Below are 14,120 nucleotides of genomic sequence, written 5' to 3'. Positions count from 1 at the left end.
TCGCATTGCCGGCAGTAAGTCAGACCTGTTCCCGGTCCATGTTGGACTCAGGCAGGGCTGTCCTTTGTCACCGGTTCTGTTCATTATTTTTATGGACAGAATTTCTAGGCGCAGCCAGGGGCCAGAGGGAGTCCGATTCGGGGACCACAGGATCTCATCTCTGCTTTTTGCAGATGATGTTGTCCTGTTGGCTCCTTCGAACCAGGACCTTCAGCATGTACTGGGGCGGTTTGCAGCCGAGTGTGAAGCAGCTGGGATGAGAATCAGCACCTCCAAGTCTGAGGCCATGGTTCTCGACCGGAAAAAGATGGCTTGTTCCCTCCGGGTCGGAGAAGAGTCCCTGCCCCAAGTGGAGGAGTTTAAGTATCTTGGGGTTTTGTTTACGAGTGAGGGGAGGATGGAACGCGAGATCGACAGACGGATTGGTGCGGCGGCAGCAGTAATGCGGTCGTTGCGCCGGTCTGTCGTGGGGAAGAAGGAGCTGAGCCGAAAGGCGAAGCTCTCGATTTTCCGGTCAATCTACGTTCCTACCCTCACCTATGGTCATGAACTCTGGGTCATGACCGAAAGAACAAGATCTCGGATACAAGCGGCTGAAATGAGTTTCCTCCGCAGGGTGGCGGGGCGCTCCCTTAGAGATAGGGTGAGGAGCTCTGTCACCCGGGAGGAGCTCGGAGTAGAGCCGCTGCTCCTCCACGTCGAGAGGAGTCAGCTGAGGTGGCTTGGACATCTATATCGGATGCCTCCTGGGCGCCTGCCTAGGGAGGTGTTCCGGGCATGCCCCACTGGGAGGAGGCCCCGGGGAAGACCCAGGACACGCTGGAGTGACTACGTCGCTTGGCTGGCCTGGGAACGCCTTGGGGTCCCTCCGGAACACCTGGAAGAAGTGTCCAGGGAGAGGGAAGTCTGGGTGTCCCTGCTCAGACTGCTGCCCCCGCGACCCGGCCCCGGATTAAGCGGAAGATAATGAATGAATGAATGAATGAACTATCCCTCTAAATGTCTTGTTTTGTCCACAGAACAAACATATTAGGTTTACTGTCACAGCAGACTAAAGAAAACAAAATATATTCACATTTTTAAGAAGCTGGAATTTGTTCTTCCTAAAATACGATCACACTGATCAATTGATTGTCAGAACAGTTGGCAATTCATTTAATAATCAATTAATAATTGATTAAGCAATCAATCATTGCAGCTCTAGTGTTTAATGCCGTCTTCTCTCCTCATGCACTTTAGATCAGTCATGAACTGACTGACAGATGAGACTTTCCTGTTCACATTGAGCCTCTGAGGATTATGTTTAAAGCCTCTGGGTGGAGGATTTGCAGAATCTGGAATATTTCTGACTTGGGTGGCAGAATCATCAACACAATGGGTGTAAAAACAATCAAAGAAAACTGCATGAAGTTCATATAAAAATATTTTTTAATTACAAAAAATGCACATCTGAAGCAGACACAGTACAGAGTTTTCCCTTCACCTGAAACATTTTCTTCAGTCTTGTGCAAAGACAAAAATAAAATGAGATTACATAATATTCTGCTGTGATGTTTTAGGGTTTCTCATTATAAACAGAAAATGCAAAACTACAGAAATATCTGATTTCATTAGATATTTCAAACATTAATCTCAGGAGCGGGCATGTTTTCAGTGAATTCAGTCTCATTGCTGAAATGATAGTTTGAGAATATATTCAAACTGTACAAACCAGTGTGTTTATATTAACAAATGATTATGTGTGAAATGAAAATAATCACTTGCGCAGAATTCAATAAATACTAAAGTTTGCTGTGCTTTTTCTGTAACAAGGCAACTGTTCGCTAACACAGTCGAAATGACATCTTTGTAAGGGAGTTCGGCTTGATGCTGTGTCATCTGTTGCATTACTTTAATTCTTAAATCACAATATCTGATGGTGTCGTCCCTGTTGAAGGCTCCCTGTGGAGTTTACCTGTAAAATAAAAGTTCTGTTTACATCCAGTGGAGTAAACATGCATTCTCTGTAATGGCCAGCAGGGGGCGACTCCACTGGTTGCAAAAAGAAGTCTGATTGTATTGAAGTCTATGAGAAAAAGAGCCCACTTAACACTTGATTTAAGACATCTGACAGTTTTTCTTAATGAGTTTAGGGTCTGAGTCACTGGTTTCAAATCTTCCTCGATGCAGCATGATGCTCATTTTGTAAATTATGGTCCATAAATCAGGGAATGCTTCAGGGTGGGCCTACCTCCTGCTTGACAAGTTGCTACCAGGGTGTGTCTACAGGATTTTCAGTCAGATCCAATCAGATTAGTTCCCCAGCTTCACCTTCTCATCCAAATATGGTCACCTCTGTCGTCAAAAAACCAAGATAGCGTTGGCCATGATGCCAGACTTCAAAGCAAAAGTCCACAAAGCGATGAGTGACGTTATGACATGTTTACACTTGGTGTGTCCTTGGGCTCTAACAAGCACACTGAAAGCGTTTTATACAAACAAAACATGGAGCCACGCATGGTGTTCACATAGATCTGAAACTCCCCAGGGAACCTTTAAATGATATATTACCTAATTATATATCTAATTATGTTTATGTTTCTCTGCCTGATCAGCTAATACTGATTTATTTAAAAACACCAGAACTAAACAGAACTATTCACTGGCTTGATGGATGATGTTTCCACCCCTGTGCAGAAACAAGTATATGTGTGCCATGAATCTATTTGTATATATAAACTAAAAACACGACTAAACATTAATAATAAATAGCCCGATTATAATCACTTATATCACATAATTAAGAAATGATTTAATTTTTGGTAATAATGCAAAGTTATATTTACTTTGGAGTAGTGGCGGAAGTAAGTACATTTACTCAAGTGCTGTAACTAAGTACAATTTTATCATACTTTACTTGAGTATTTTCATCCTTTCTTACTTTTTAGTCCTACATTTCAGAGGAAAAATTTACTTTTTACTCTGCTACATTTATTTGACTGCGATGATACAAGTTACTTTTTACATTAAAACATGTAATATGCTTTTATGATATGATGCAGTATTAAAAAAGACATCAAATTGGCACCACATTGACAAACTACAACATTAAAATGCTCTTACATGTTCTTTCATGATAAAATCAGCTTGATATAAAACTCTATAATAATACAATGCTGTGAAAACAGTCATTCTGAGTTATTTTACATTTGACAGTAGTTGTACTTTTACTTAGAATTTTGAATGCAGGACTTTTACATGTAATAGAGTACTTTTATATCATGGTATCCCTACTTTTAAAGTAAACAGTCTGAGCACTTCTTCCACCACTGCTTTACGGGTTATTATTATTTTTAATCCACTATGGCCGTCATTGCTAAACTAAAAACACATGCAATAAAAATAAAATAAATACACAATAAATGACTGCACTGTCTTCAACACCATGTGTTCTCTGTGTACTGAATTTCCTTTGACAGATATTAGCTTGATGGCAGATGGACCACAAACACACAGGACTTGGATCAGCAGGCGAAATCACAGCAAAGAACTGCAGCTGTGAAAAAGTGCACTGAGCTCCAGCTCCAAATGTCAGGGAGCTCCACACGGAGACGCAGGCAAATCCCCTGAACACAGCGCCAGTGTGTCAGCCTCAAACAAAAAAAAACCTGTGGGCTCCGAGCCCACGCAGTCACAGATCACGGTAGTTTCTCGCAGTTCTGGATCACCCAGCCGGTGGCGTTGACGTCCAGCTTCAGCAGGTTCATGACCCACTGGTCCTTCTGAGCTCCCTCCATGAACTCAGACAGGGTTATCTGACCTGTCAGGCACAAGAATACAACAAAACAACACAAAACATCAAAGAATAACAGCGGTAAAATAATCTGGGTCACAACTTCAAGGAAACTGGTGAGGGAACCGGTGTAGGAAGCTAAGCAATGTGCTGCTGTGGACAGGGTCAGCAGCAAAATCTGTTTTAGACACCTACAACATCAACATCAGTTTAAGTGTTTGCTAACATGTAACATGTAACACAAAATGCTTCATACAAATTAAAACATCAGCACACTCTGCAGGTCTTCAGGCTGTTCCACAAACGTGGATAAAAGATGCCTCACCGTGGGTTTTTGTTCTGACTTTGGAGATCATTAAAAGACCACGACCAGAGGACCTGAGGGATTTAGATCAGTCATTCCCAAAGACCAGGTCGTGACCCACAGGTGAGTCACAGGAGATTTTATTTGGGTCACCAGATAAATAAAACAGAAATTTAAGATTTATATATTCACAAAACTTTTATAAAGTAATTAATTGTGTATATTGTTTTAGTGTTGAGAGAAAAAAACAAGAGTCTGTTCATTCTGTCTAAATGCACTGAGTTTGTCTCAGATAGGAAGTCAGATAAAACATCCTACACTGTAAAAATGCAAAAGTTAAATTAAAACTAAAAATGTTGAGTTTTGAGCCCAGCTTCAACTCTTAAGCTTTAAAAAAAATGTAACAAATAAAAACAAAAGTTTAAAGATAATTTAGTTTTCTTCTTTGTATGAACTTGAATCTTTGAGTTTCAGGAACTCCCAAAAATTGCATTTCAAAAATTACAGAGTAAACATACTAAGATGAAAGTGAATAATTAGTTTGAAAGTTAATGTTTCAATATTTTCTTTCATTTTCAAGTACCCAGAAAGTGACAAATCAGTTTATCCAAAGAATAAAGGTAAATTCCCTCAATATAAAGATCATAGGTCAGCAAAACTTTTTTTTTAGTTTATTTAAAAACTTAAGAGTTTGAGTTGAGCGCAAAACTCCAGACTTTATGACAGTAAGTTGCCTTGAAATTTTGAGTCGTCACAAATTTATGTCTCATTCATCGAGTATTAAACACGAACTATCCCTTTAAAGACAAGCTGAACTTACACCTTAAAAACACACACAATGGACACAAAGTCCATACAAACACAAACACAATATTTTAAAAGGTCTGAGTATTTTTACATTTTTTAAAAATGTTTTCTTACTTACCGTCATTATTCTGGTCAACAAGCTCAAATATTCTGTCGCAGATTTCAGACGGCGTCATGTCGACGTCGCTCGTCTGGAGTTTGATTTTGTGAATGATCTGTGTGAGATAAAAGAAAAGAGGAACATTAACAATCTGGTCTCACCAAATGGTGTGTTTATCTTCAGTCACTCTGTGTGTAATCACCATGTCTGTTTTCAGCGTGTCATCTTACATAAGTGCCTACTGACTTACACTGAGGAGACGGCTCGTCATTTTACTTGAAAATGTCATGGTGGAAATAAAGTCAGGTGACATACAGAAGTGTAGGTGTGTGTCTGGAGGAGGTTGGAGCGGGTCAAACAAACACAGGAGACGGGGGTTTGTGTTCCATCCAAAACTGAACATCAACATGGACTCATTTTAAGTTACACACATAAGTTAACTTACGTAATGTTTTTAACTTATGTTACCTTTTCCTGAATCTAACCAAATAGTTTTGGGGCCTGAATTGAACCAAACTGTGACTGTGACCTGATGAAGGTCACTGGACTTTGTCCTGTCCTGCATGTCCAAAATTCATAAAATGCAGCATGTGAAATGTGTTGGATGACACGTGATGTTTCCATGACTATTTATCCACCATGAGATCACACTGACGGACCCGAGGGTCTGGACCTGCGGCTCTTTAGCCCCTCTTCAGTGGATCCCTGTGACTTTGGCAAAAAATTAAATGGAGATAAATAACAGTTATTTCTTTAACATTTTAATTTTCATTTATCATTGTTAAAGGTCTATGAAAAAGTTCAGACAATGAACATCAATAGAATTATGAGTTTTGAGCTCAACCCAAGTTTTATCAACTGCTGATATTTTGTTGAGATATTTTACTTTTCTTCTTTAGATAAACTTAAACATTTGAATTTTGAAAATTGAGGAATTGTGTTTTTAAAAAATCTAGAGTAAATTCATTCAAGTGAAAGTAAATGATGGTTAATTTTTTTATGTTTTCAGTTAAAACCATTTAATCTTCAGGCACCAAAATAAAGACAAATCAGGTTCACAGTTCACTGTGACCAAATTTTGAAATACATGTTTTTTGTGTTCCTAAAACTCAAAGATTCAAGTTTATCTAAAGAAGAAAAATAAGTTATTGCAATGAAAGATTACAGGTCGGCAAAACTTTTTAAAGTTTAGCTGGCCTTAAAACTTATAAATCTATTGCAGCACGTTGCCTTGAAATTTTGAATCATCTCAGCTATTTTTCTTTTTTCAGGGTAAAGTTATTATCACATAAAAAACAGTTTTAATAATAGAAAAGACTTGGTGCCTTTTCCTCTAAATTTTGAATTCAGTTAGTCTTCATGAGTCTCCATAAATTTGTTATGGATGCCAAAAACAACTAAAAAAATCAACTCCTGAACTAAAGCATTTAATTCTGAACATACAGTGTGAAATAAGACGAATAAGAAGACCATGCAAACAAATCCAACTCTGGAGGTTTTCAGTTGTGTCCTATGAATGAGGTGAATAAAACACTTTACTTTTGGATCACTGTAACAGATAATACCCTATTCCTGTCGAGTAAATCAGACCGTGTGGGCAGTGGGCTAATTTTATGTCTCTGAATTTAGAGGCTTACTGTTAAGAAGACCGAAGACTTCAAGAATAGCCCTCAGAGAGACCTCCCACTCCTGCTCTAATGCACTGTGAACCTGCAGGGCACGACCCCTGGGGCCCTAAGCCTCATCACTAGGACAGTTTCATAACCTGACTTGAGAGGATTTGTGTTATGAAACATAGTATTTTTGACAATTGTACACAACAGTTCAACATTTAACACCACATTTCGTTCTTCTTTACTCATAACATTCTGTATAAAGTTACCAGAAAGTCATTTTGATAATAAACAGCTGACATCTGAAGTGCTCTCTTACCCTTATGATCCGTTTCACCTCCTGTCTGTCCAGTTTGCCGTTCCCATCCTTGTCGTACATCTTAAAAGACCATTTGAGTCTATCTTCAAGATTCCCCCGTAATATCAGGTGAAGAGCTGCTACGTACTCGAGGAAATCCAGCCTGTTATCCTGTGAGCAAAGAAAGCAGAATTGCATTGACAACAGAACTAAAAAAGTCTACTTCTATAATAAAGAGAAACTGCTGCATCTTTTACCCCATTTGTGTCAAAGGAGCGAAATATTGTCTCGATGTAGAGGGACTCCTCTGATGAGCTGCTTGGGACCCCAAAGATTCTCTTGAACTCGTGCAGGTGCAGGGCGCCGCTCGGACACTCCTTCATGAAAAGGATGCAGAGCTCCTGAATCTGAGCCGGGTCCATCTCCTCACGGTGGCTCACTTCTTGTCCCATGGCTGCTTGATAAAAGATGTCCTGATGTGGCTGTTTGTTTGAGTGAAACTTGGTCTTCTGGCAGTCTGCAGGTCACTGAGGCGTCTGCTCACACACTCTAATCAAAGTGAGGAGCTTAGCGCAACTGTCCAGCCTCTCTGGGCGGGCAGAGGGACAGCAGGGTCCCAACAGGTCAATCTGATTAACTCGTTAATCACTTGATCTTTAGCCAATGGAGTTTTCTACAGGTAGGTCTGAAAGTCTGGCAATACTGTTGTTACTTAGAGCCAAAACAGTGATTAATGTGGTGTCGACTTAATTAAAGAAAAAGTAGAGTCCATTAAAGAAGCTGGCTCTGATATCAGCTGTCTGTCTGTAGAAACACTTTGGATTGTTTGACTTTCTTAGTTAGGAAACTTCTCTATGGAGCAACAAAGCAGACTATCAGGTGATCTGAGAAGAGAGTCCATCACTTAAAGGACCAGCATGTAGGATTTAGTGGCATCTAGTGGTGAGGATGCAGATTGCAACCAAGCAGTAACCTCCACGGCTGAAAAAGGAAGCCATGTGAAAGTGCTCAAAACTGCAGTTCCTCAAACGGCCACTTGAGGCTGGCTCCAAAAATGAGTCAAACTCCATAGAGTCACATATTAAAATGTCCCACTTTACGTTTTCTGGTCTCTATAATTAATTGCACAGGGCTGAATGTTTATAGAATTCACCCATTTAAATTATATTAAGGCTTAAAGTTATGCATAGTTAAGGGTGTGCCCGCTTTGAGTGACAGGTGGGTGTCGTCACAGTTGTTAGGCAGCTGCCTCACTTCCACCCACGCTCCACGTCTTTGCCAATTTTTAGATCAGCTGGCAGGTTTACCAAAATTATGACAGCCAGAACCACCAGCGAGCTTCACAGTGACTCTTCAGAAACGCATGGGTGATGACCATGTTTTTTTGGTTTTTTTTTTGTCTCCTTTTATGTAGATTGTTTGTTTTGTTACGTCTTTTCCACCTTGTTATGTCTTTTTTGTCTTGTGATACCTTTTACATGTTTTTTTTTTATCTTGCTACATATTTTTTGTCTTGGTGCATCTTATTCATCTTTTTTGTCTCGTCCAGTCTTTTACATTGTTTTCAAGTCTTCTCACATTTGTTTTTGTCTTGTTTCATCTGTTTTGTTTTGTCACATCTTTTATATTGTTTTTAGTCGTCTTACATCTGTTTCATCCTATGTCTCTCTTGTCTTGTTACATCTTTTCCTTCCTATTTTTTATGTCTTTTTTGTTTTGTTACATCTTTTATGTTGTTTTTTTTCCCTGTGATGTCTTTTCCATCTTACTACGTCTTTTCTGTCCTGTTTCCACATCATTTTTGTCTTGTTATCTCTTTTACATCCTGTTTTCCCTTTCATTTTCTTGTTACATCTTTTTTGTCTTGTTGTTGTTCTTGTCTTTCTTGTTATATAATTTGGGTTTTGTTACATCTGTTGTGTGTGATACGCACTGATGGATACAACAATGAATCATCTTTTCTATGTTGTTCCATCCATTTAGCTGGAAATCAGTCTTGATGTTGGAAGGTGCAATGACGTGAAAACAATAATTCCCCTTCAATGTATTAAAATGGAAATAATGAGTCTGTTTTGAAACTGTAAGGAGTAGAAAGTATTTAAATTTTTCTTCAAATGTGGGGAGAAAAAGTAAAAAGCTATCAGAAAAAAGAAATATTCAAGTATTTTTTTTCTTTTTAACTTTAACACAGATTTAATGATTGATTTTTCTCTTTTGCCGATGCAACATTTCCAATTTTCCTGATGCCTGTATGATAATGAGATGGGCGTTTCCATGTATGTCTGAGGCAGGGATTGGTCCAGAGTGGGAATGTGGGATTGTGTGTAGCAGCTATTTTTATAAACTGACTGCTGATAAATATAGTAAAGGCACTTCAGACACTGATTGGAGGTTAAAGGGAAAATAAAAAGCTTTAGATTTATGTTTTTGTTTTTGTTTTTGTTTTTGTTCTGATTCTAATCACCTCTGCCAAGGATGTTATGTTTCTTGTCTGTCTGTCAGCAGGATTACAGAAAGACAACAGACCAGATTTTGATGAAACTTGGTGGAAGGGTGAAGCACAGGTCAGAGAAGAACCCAGTGAATCATGGGGCTGAATACATGAATTATTTTTCAGCTTGATTAACATAGTTAGATAGGGGATTATGTGGAGGTCTGTGCTCTCCGAGTGCCCTTCTAGTTTTGCAGTGAGGTCATTAACACACACAACTAATGCAACAGACATTTCTAACAGACAGTAAGAATTCTGAGCTTTTGTGCAGAATCCCTACAAAGACGGACCTTTTTATTAAAGTGCAAGATCTTTTTCTTTAACTAGATACAGCAGCTATCTTGCTGTCTTCAACGTCACCAGATTCCTCACAAAATTAGTAATTTTACCTCACAGAACACAGAAGCTGCTGGTCTGTTATGGTCTAAATTTGAGTTATGGTATGACTTTGGTGTTTAAACGTGCTAAAATCCTTTCAGACACTTAAAGTGATCTAATTATCTGAGTTCACTTCCAAACCTTTTTGCATGTTTAGACCCCAAAGTATGTAAAGAAATATAAAATATAAATGATAAAAATAAATAACAATGGAATTACCCTTTCTATCTAATCTGTAATTTACTTATTAAAGAGTTGTGATCAGTGTCACTGGTCAGTTCTCAGAGATGAACAAACGTCATGTAATGTAACCTCAAACATATCTTTGATATCTCTGCACTGTATTTTATTGTCATATATGGATATGTATCTGTGAAAAACTAGAATATCAATACCAATAATCAGTCTATACCAATAATATTCTATAACTGAATGACAAAAAACACAAGAAATGAAATGAGCTCTTTACACAAACCAACACATTTATAAATACTACATTTATTGTACCAACATGGTGACTGTTTGCATTACAGCTGATCTATAATAAGAGGTAGATTTTGTGATTTATGATTTCACATTTACTTTTATAGCAAAAATATACATATATATAAATTTGAGCAGCACCTGGAGAAATAAATACAATGGAACTACATTTCTCTGCTGGCTTTGATTATGGCAGCACTGGATATACAAAAGGCTCCATATGACCCTGAGACTGCAGAGATCTGTTCCACAGTGACTGCTGCACAGACACATGGTGAAATCCTTCCTCATTATCATCTTCATCACTCGTCACATCGTAGAAACACTGAGAGAGCACATCTGTCCAGGACCAGGGTGGGAGCTTCCCTCTAACAGGTCTACACAATTCCAAACTGAGCCAGGTCGCTCAGCTCCATGTCACCAAACGCCTCCCAGGGGCAGACCACCGCAGAGTCTGCAGGACAGAAAACACAGGAGGTTAGTCCAGACTGGACACTGAAACACGGAAAAGTTCCTGACGAAACATAAAACTCATCCTCACCTCCAAGACCGTCCATCCCTGGGACGTCGTTATCAAACCTGTTTGGGACATAAAACACAGAAAGTTAAATATTCTGCATAACATTAGAGTTGTTGGAGGAAAATCATGATGTGTGATATGAGAATCGATGAGTCTGACCCCTTCTGTCCAGCTTTGGGAGCCTTGCTCTTGAACTGCCTGGCCTCCTTCTGCTTGAACTTGGGGGGAGCGGCCTTGGCGCCTCCGGGTCCTGCTGCTGCTGCGTTCATCCTGGAGACTGTTCGTCACGAAGAAGGAAAAATGTCTTTTTTTTACTCATCATACATGCTGGAGGTCATGGATTAACTCCTGTCGCTCACACTTCATCCTCTTATGTTTTCTCTCTTTATGTAATTCTATTCATAACCCATCTTGCTCTTCTTATCTGCTTACTTGTCATAAACACTCTCCATATTTTACACTTCTAATCCTATTTGTGTGTCAGAGGTCATCTGTCACTCAGGGTCTTAACATCCGAGTGAGGTCGAGGCTGAGGATCAAAATCTGACACCAAACAAGATCTCACTGATCCATCTCATCTTCTGTGACGAGGCCAGATTACCTCGAGGATAATATTCAACTAATTTAGCAGCTGAACGTCAACAAACCTGGTCACCTCAAGTGGATCTACGTTACAACCACAGGCCAATATTCAGAGATGAATCTCAAGTTGCAACCCTGTCTCCTAGAATTTACATTTGTATATTACTGAACTGTTTTCAGAATTTCATTGTGGGGACAACATCATTTCTGCCTGGATTATGTTCATAGATAAACAAAACATTTATATTGCACACTGGACTGACAGCATGGTGGACGGGGTTGAAACAAAGTTCACGACATTACAGTTAAAGTGGATATTTTTTTAAAAATTCTAATTTCTATTTTGGACAGACGACGACAAAGACAAATTAAAGATATTGCCAGAGAACAGTTCGTTCAGCATCAACATTTTTGTGACTTACCAGGTTATTATGTGTTAGCTGTTACAAATTAGTTGTATATAAATATAATTTCTATGAGACAGGGTTGCTGATGCTACTCTTTTATCTCAAATTATTTATTCAGTTAATAAAATGTTGAAATGACAATCATCCTTCACTGTAGTTCAAAGAATCTAAAAAAATATTTAGATAGCAAATTAAGTTTGACAAAACAGCCCCCAAAAAACATTTTAATAGCACAAAAAGGAGATTAAAAAAAGTTAGTGCAGAAGAATTTTTTTTAAAGTTTAACTTGTTAAACACGAGAATTCATTAATGGGTTGTATTTAGTATATTTTATTTTACTGTACTAATTTTCAATTTTGACGTCAGATTTAATGTTAATGACATTTATAAAAGTGAAATGAATGAATTTAAGGAGATAAATAATATTACCAATGGACCAATAATTGTTTATGTATGAAAGAGTTTTAGGGCCAGGACCAAAGGAAAAAATGAAAGAAGGAAGATTTTTCTTCATTTTGCATTTAGAGAATAAACACAAAAAGTTGAGAATAAAGTTGAAAAGTTGAGAATACAAATGAAATGTCAAGAATAAAGTCACAGTTGGTATTTCAACTTTGCTCTCGAAATTTTGACTTTATTCTCAAAATACGAATAAATTCATTAAAAAAAAGAATCTTTCATTTTTTCAAAATCTGTTTCATTTTCTCTTATGCCTGGTACTAATACTGAAAGTTTGTCTTAATTCCATGTGTTCTTCTTGACATTTTGACTTTATTCCTGAAATGGAAAACTTTAAGATATTCTCAATCCTCTATTTTTTTTTCCTTAGATCTGACCCTACCACTCCTCTTTAAAGAATAATTAATAAAACAATGATTTAAAGTTCTATCAGATTTAAAACTCACATATTTCATATTACAGATTGATGGTACCATTTCTATGCTACTTTTACATTACAGGTTTAATCTTCTAAACTAAATCTAATCTAAAGTTCTAAACACCATGAAAAGATAAAGATAAAATATAAAAAAATAAAATAAACTAAGTGAACACTGAGCTATGTCTCTCTGGAAATGCACTTACTTGTTTTGCTGATGGACTGGACGTCAAAGAAAATGTATCTTTGCAGAGAAGAAGCAAAAAAGCAGCTGCAAGACAAAGATGGGAGTCTTTCTTCTCGCAGTGTCTCTCTTCTGTCTCACCATCGCAGCATCACTGCTTTTATAAGCTCAGATTACACACCACCTCCCACCTGTTGCTTGTTGAAACGTGCAGGACGCAGAGGGCTGATGGGTATTTTGGGTGTAGGATTATAAGTAAGCCTAACAGGTCAATGATAATCATAGACACATTTGAAAATGACTATTTATACATTTAACATGATGACATTCACGTGTCCAACAGTTATTTTTCTTACTACGTTTCGCACAAAAACATATAAAGGTAACTGATTTCATGTCTGTCCTGAAAGTCAAAACTCAACGTGGAGAAGCAGCTTCCAGTTTTTATGCACCACATAAACAAGGCTAAAGAGATTTCTGTTGGCCTTTTATTAAACCAAAACTTTTATTTATTTATTTATTTATTTGTGTATTTATTTTGATTTAACCATTTTAATTGAGTTGAAATATCTCTTTTTATTGCTTCATGTTCCTTTTACATTTTGTCTCAAAGGTGTTTATGTCTTATGTAAAGCACTTTGAATTGCCTTGTTGTTGAAATGTGCTTTACAAGTGAAGAGGCCTTGCTGTTTGGCAGTTTTCCTCACTTGTAACTGATGATCAACTGATAAATGTGCTCATTAATGTGCTGCAGTGAGGCCTGTAGGGTAATACAGGGACAGCACGGTGAGAAAAGAAAGGATTACTGGTCATAATCTCTGACACACTGTAAAGTCAGAGGGATCATAAGACCTTTGCATAACGTGTAACATGTACTAAACTGTGTGAACTGTGTTCAGCTTTACATGATCTCATTAAGAGCATCAGAGACTCGGTGATGCAACATTTAAGGCCTTCGTCATCCATATGATCATAAAGCGGGCTATATAATCACACAAAAATGACTTGACCTCTGCTCACAGTTCATCAGAGATCACCTCCGATGCTTCTGTTACAAACATTCAGTCGTCTATTAAAATGATATTTCCCTAAGTCAGTCTATTAAGTGTGCCACTGCAGCTTGTCAGTGTTGTATAAAGGTTTGTCAAGTTGTCTGCTCTACAGCACACAGCCGCCTCCCTGAGCTTTTCAATTAAAGCATCAGGGTTATCGTCCTACAAAAAGAAAGAACACTTTGTACACAAACAAACAGCAGTACGCCTCCAAACTCAGATCAGTTCTCTGTACTGCTGACCTGGAAAAAG

The 14,120-nt window shown here is 38.1% G+C and overlaps 2 protein-coding genes across 2 annotated transcripts; both read right to left on the bottom strand.

Moving 5' to 3' along the window:
* Window positions 1-2,720: 2,720 nt before the first annotated feature.
* Window positions 2,721-7,457, bottom strand: LOC146332462 (guanylyl cyclase-activating protein 2-like). Its single transcript, XM_084716543.1, has 4 exons — window positions 7,152-7,457; window positions 6,916-7,065; window positions 5,002-5,098; window positions 2,721-3,799 (listed from the first exon to the last, which is right to left on the bottom strand). Exons 1-4 carry the CDS (start codon window positions 7,344-7,346, stop codon window positions 3,678-3,680), a joined length of 564 nt encoding a protein of 187 aa, XP_084572669.1. The 5' UTR covers window positions 7,347-7,457; the 3' UTR covers window positions 2,721-3,677.
* Window positions 7,458-10,241: 2,784 nt separating this feature from the next.
* Window positions 10,242-12,995, bottom strand: LOC146332461 (retinal cone rhodopsin-sensitive cGMP 3',5'-cyclic phosphodiesterase subunit gamma-like). Its single transcript, XM_084716747.1, has 4 exons — window positions 12,839-12,995; window positions 10,926-11,043; window positions 10,788-10,825; window positions 10,242-10,700 (listed from the first exon to the last, which is right to left on the bottom strand). Exons 2-4 carry the CDS (start codon window positions 11,033-11,035, stop codon window positions 10,624-10,626), a joined length of 225 nt encoding a protein of 74 aa, XP_084572873.1. The 5' UTR covers window positions 11,036-11,043; window positions 12,839-12,995; the 3' UTR covers window positions 10,242-10,623.
* Window positions 12,996-14,120: the final 1,125 nt, after the last annotated feature.

Source organism: Lutjanus erythropterus, chromosome 1 (genome assembly GCF_056507025.1).
Source record: "Lutjanus erythropterus isolate fLutEry1 chromosome 1, fLutEry1.hap2, whole genome shotgun sequence".
NCBI classification, from domain to species: Eukaryota; Metazoa; Chordata; class Actinopteri; order Lutjaniformes; family Lutjanidae; genus Lutjanus; species Lutjanus erythropterus.
The sequence above is the reverse complement of the archived record's forward strand: the minus strand, read 5'-3'. Positions and strand labels throughout refer to the sequence as shown.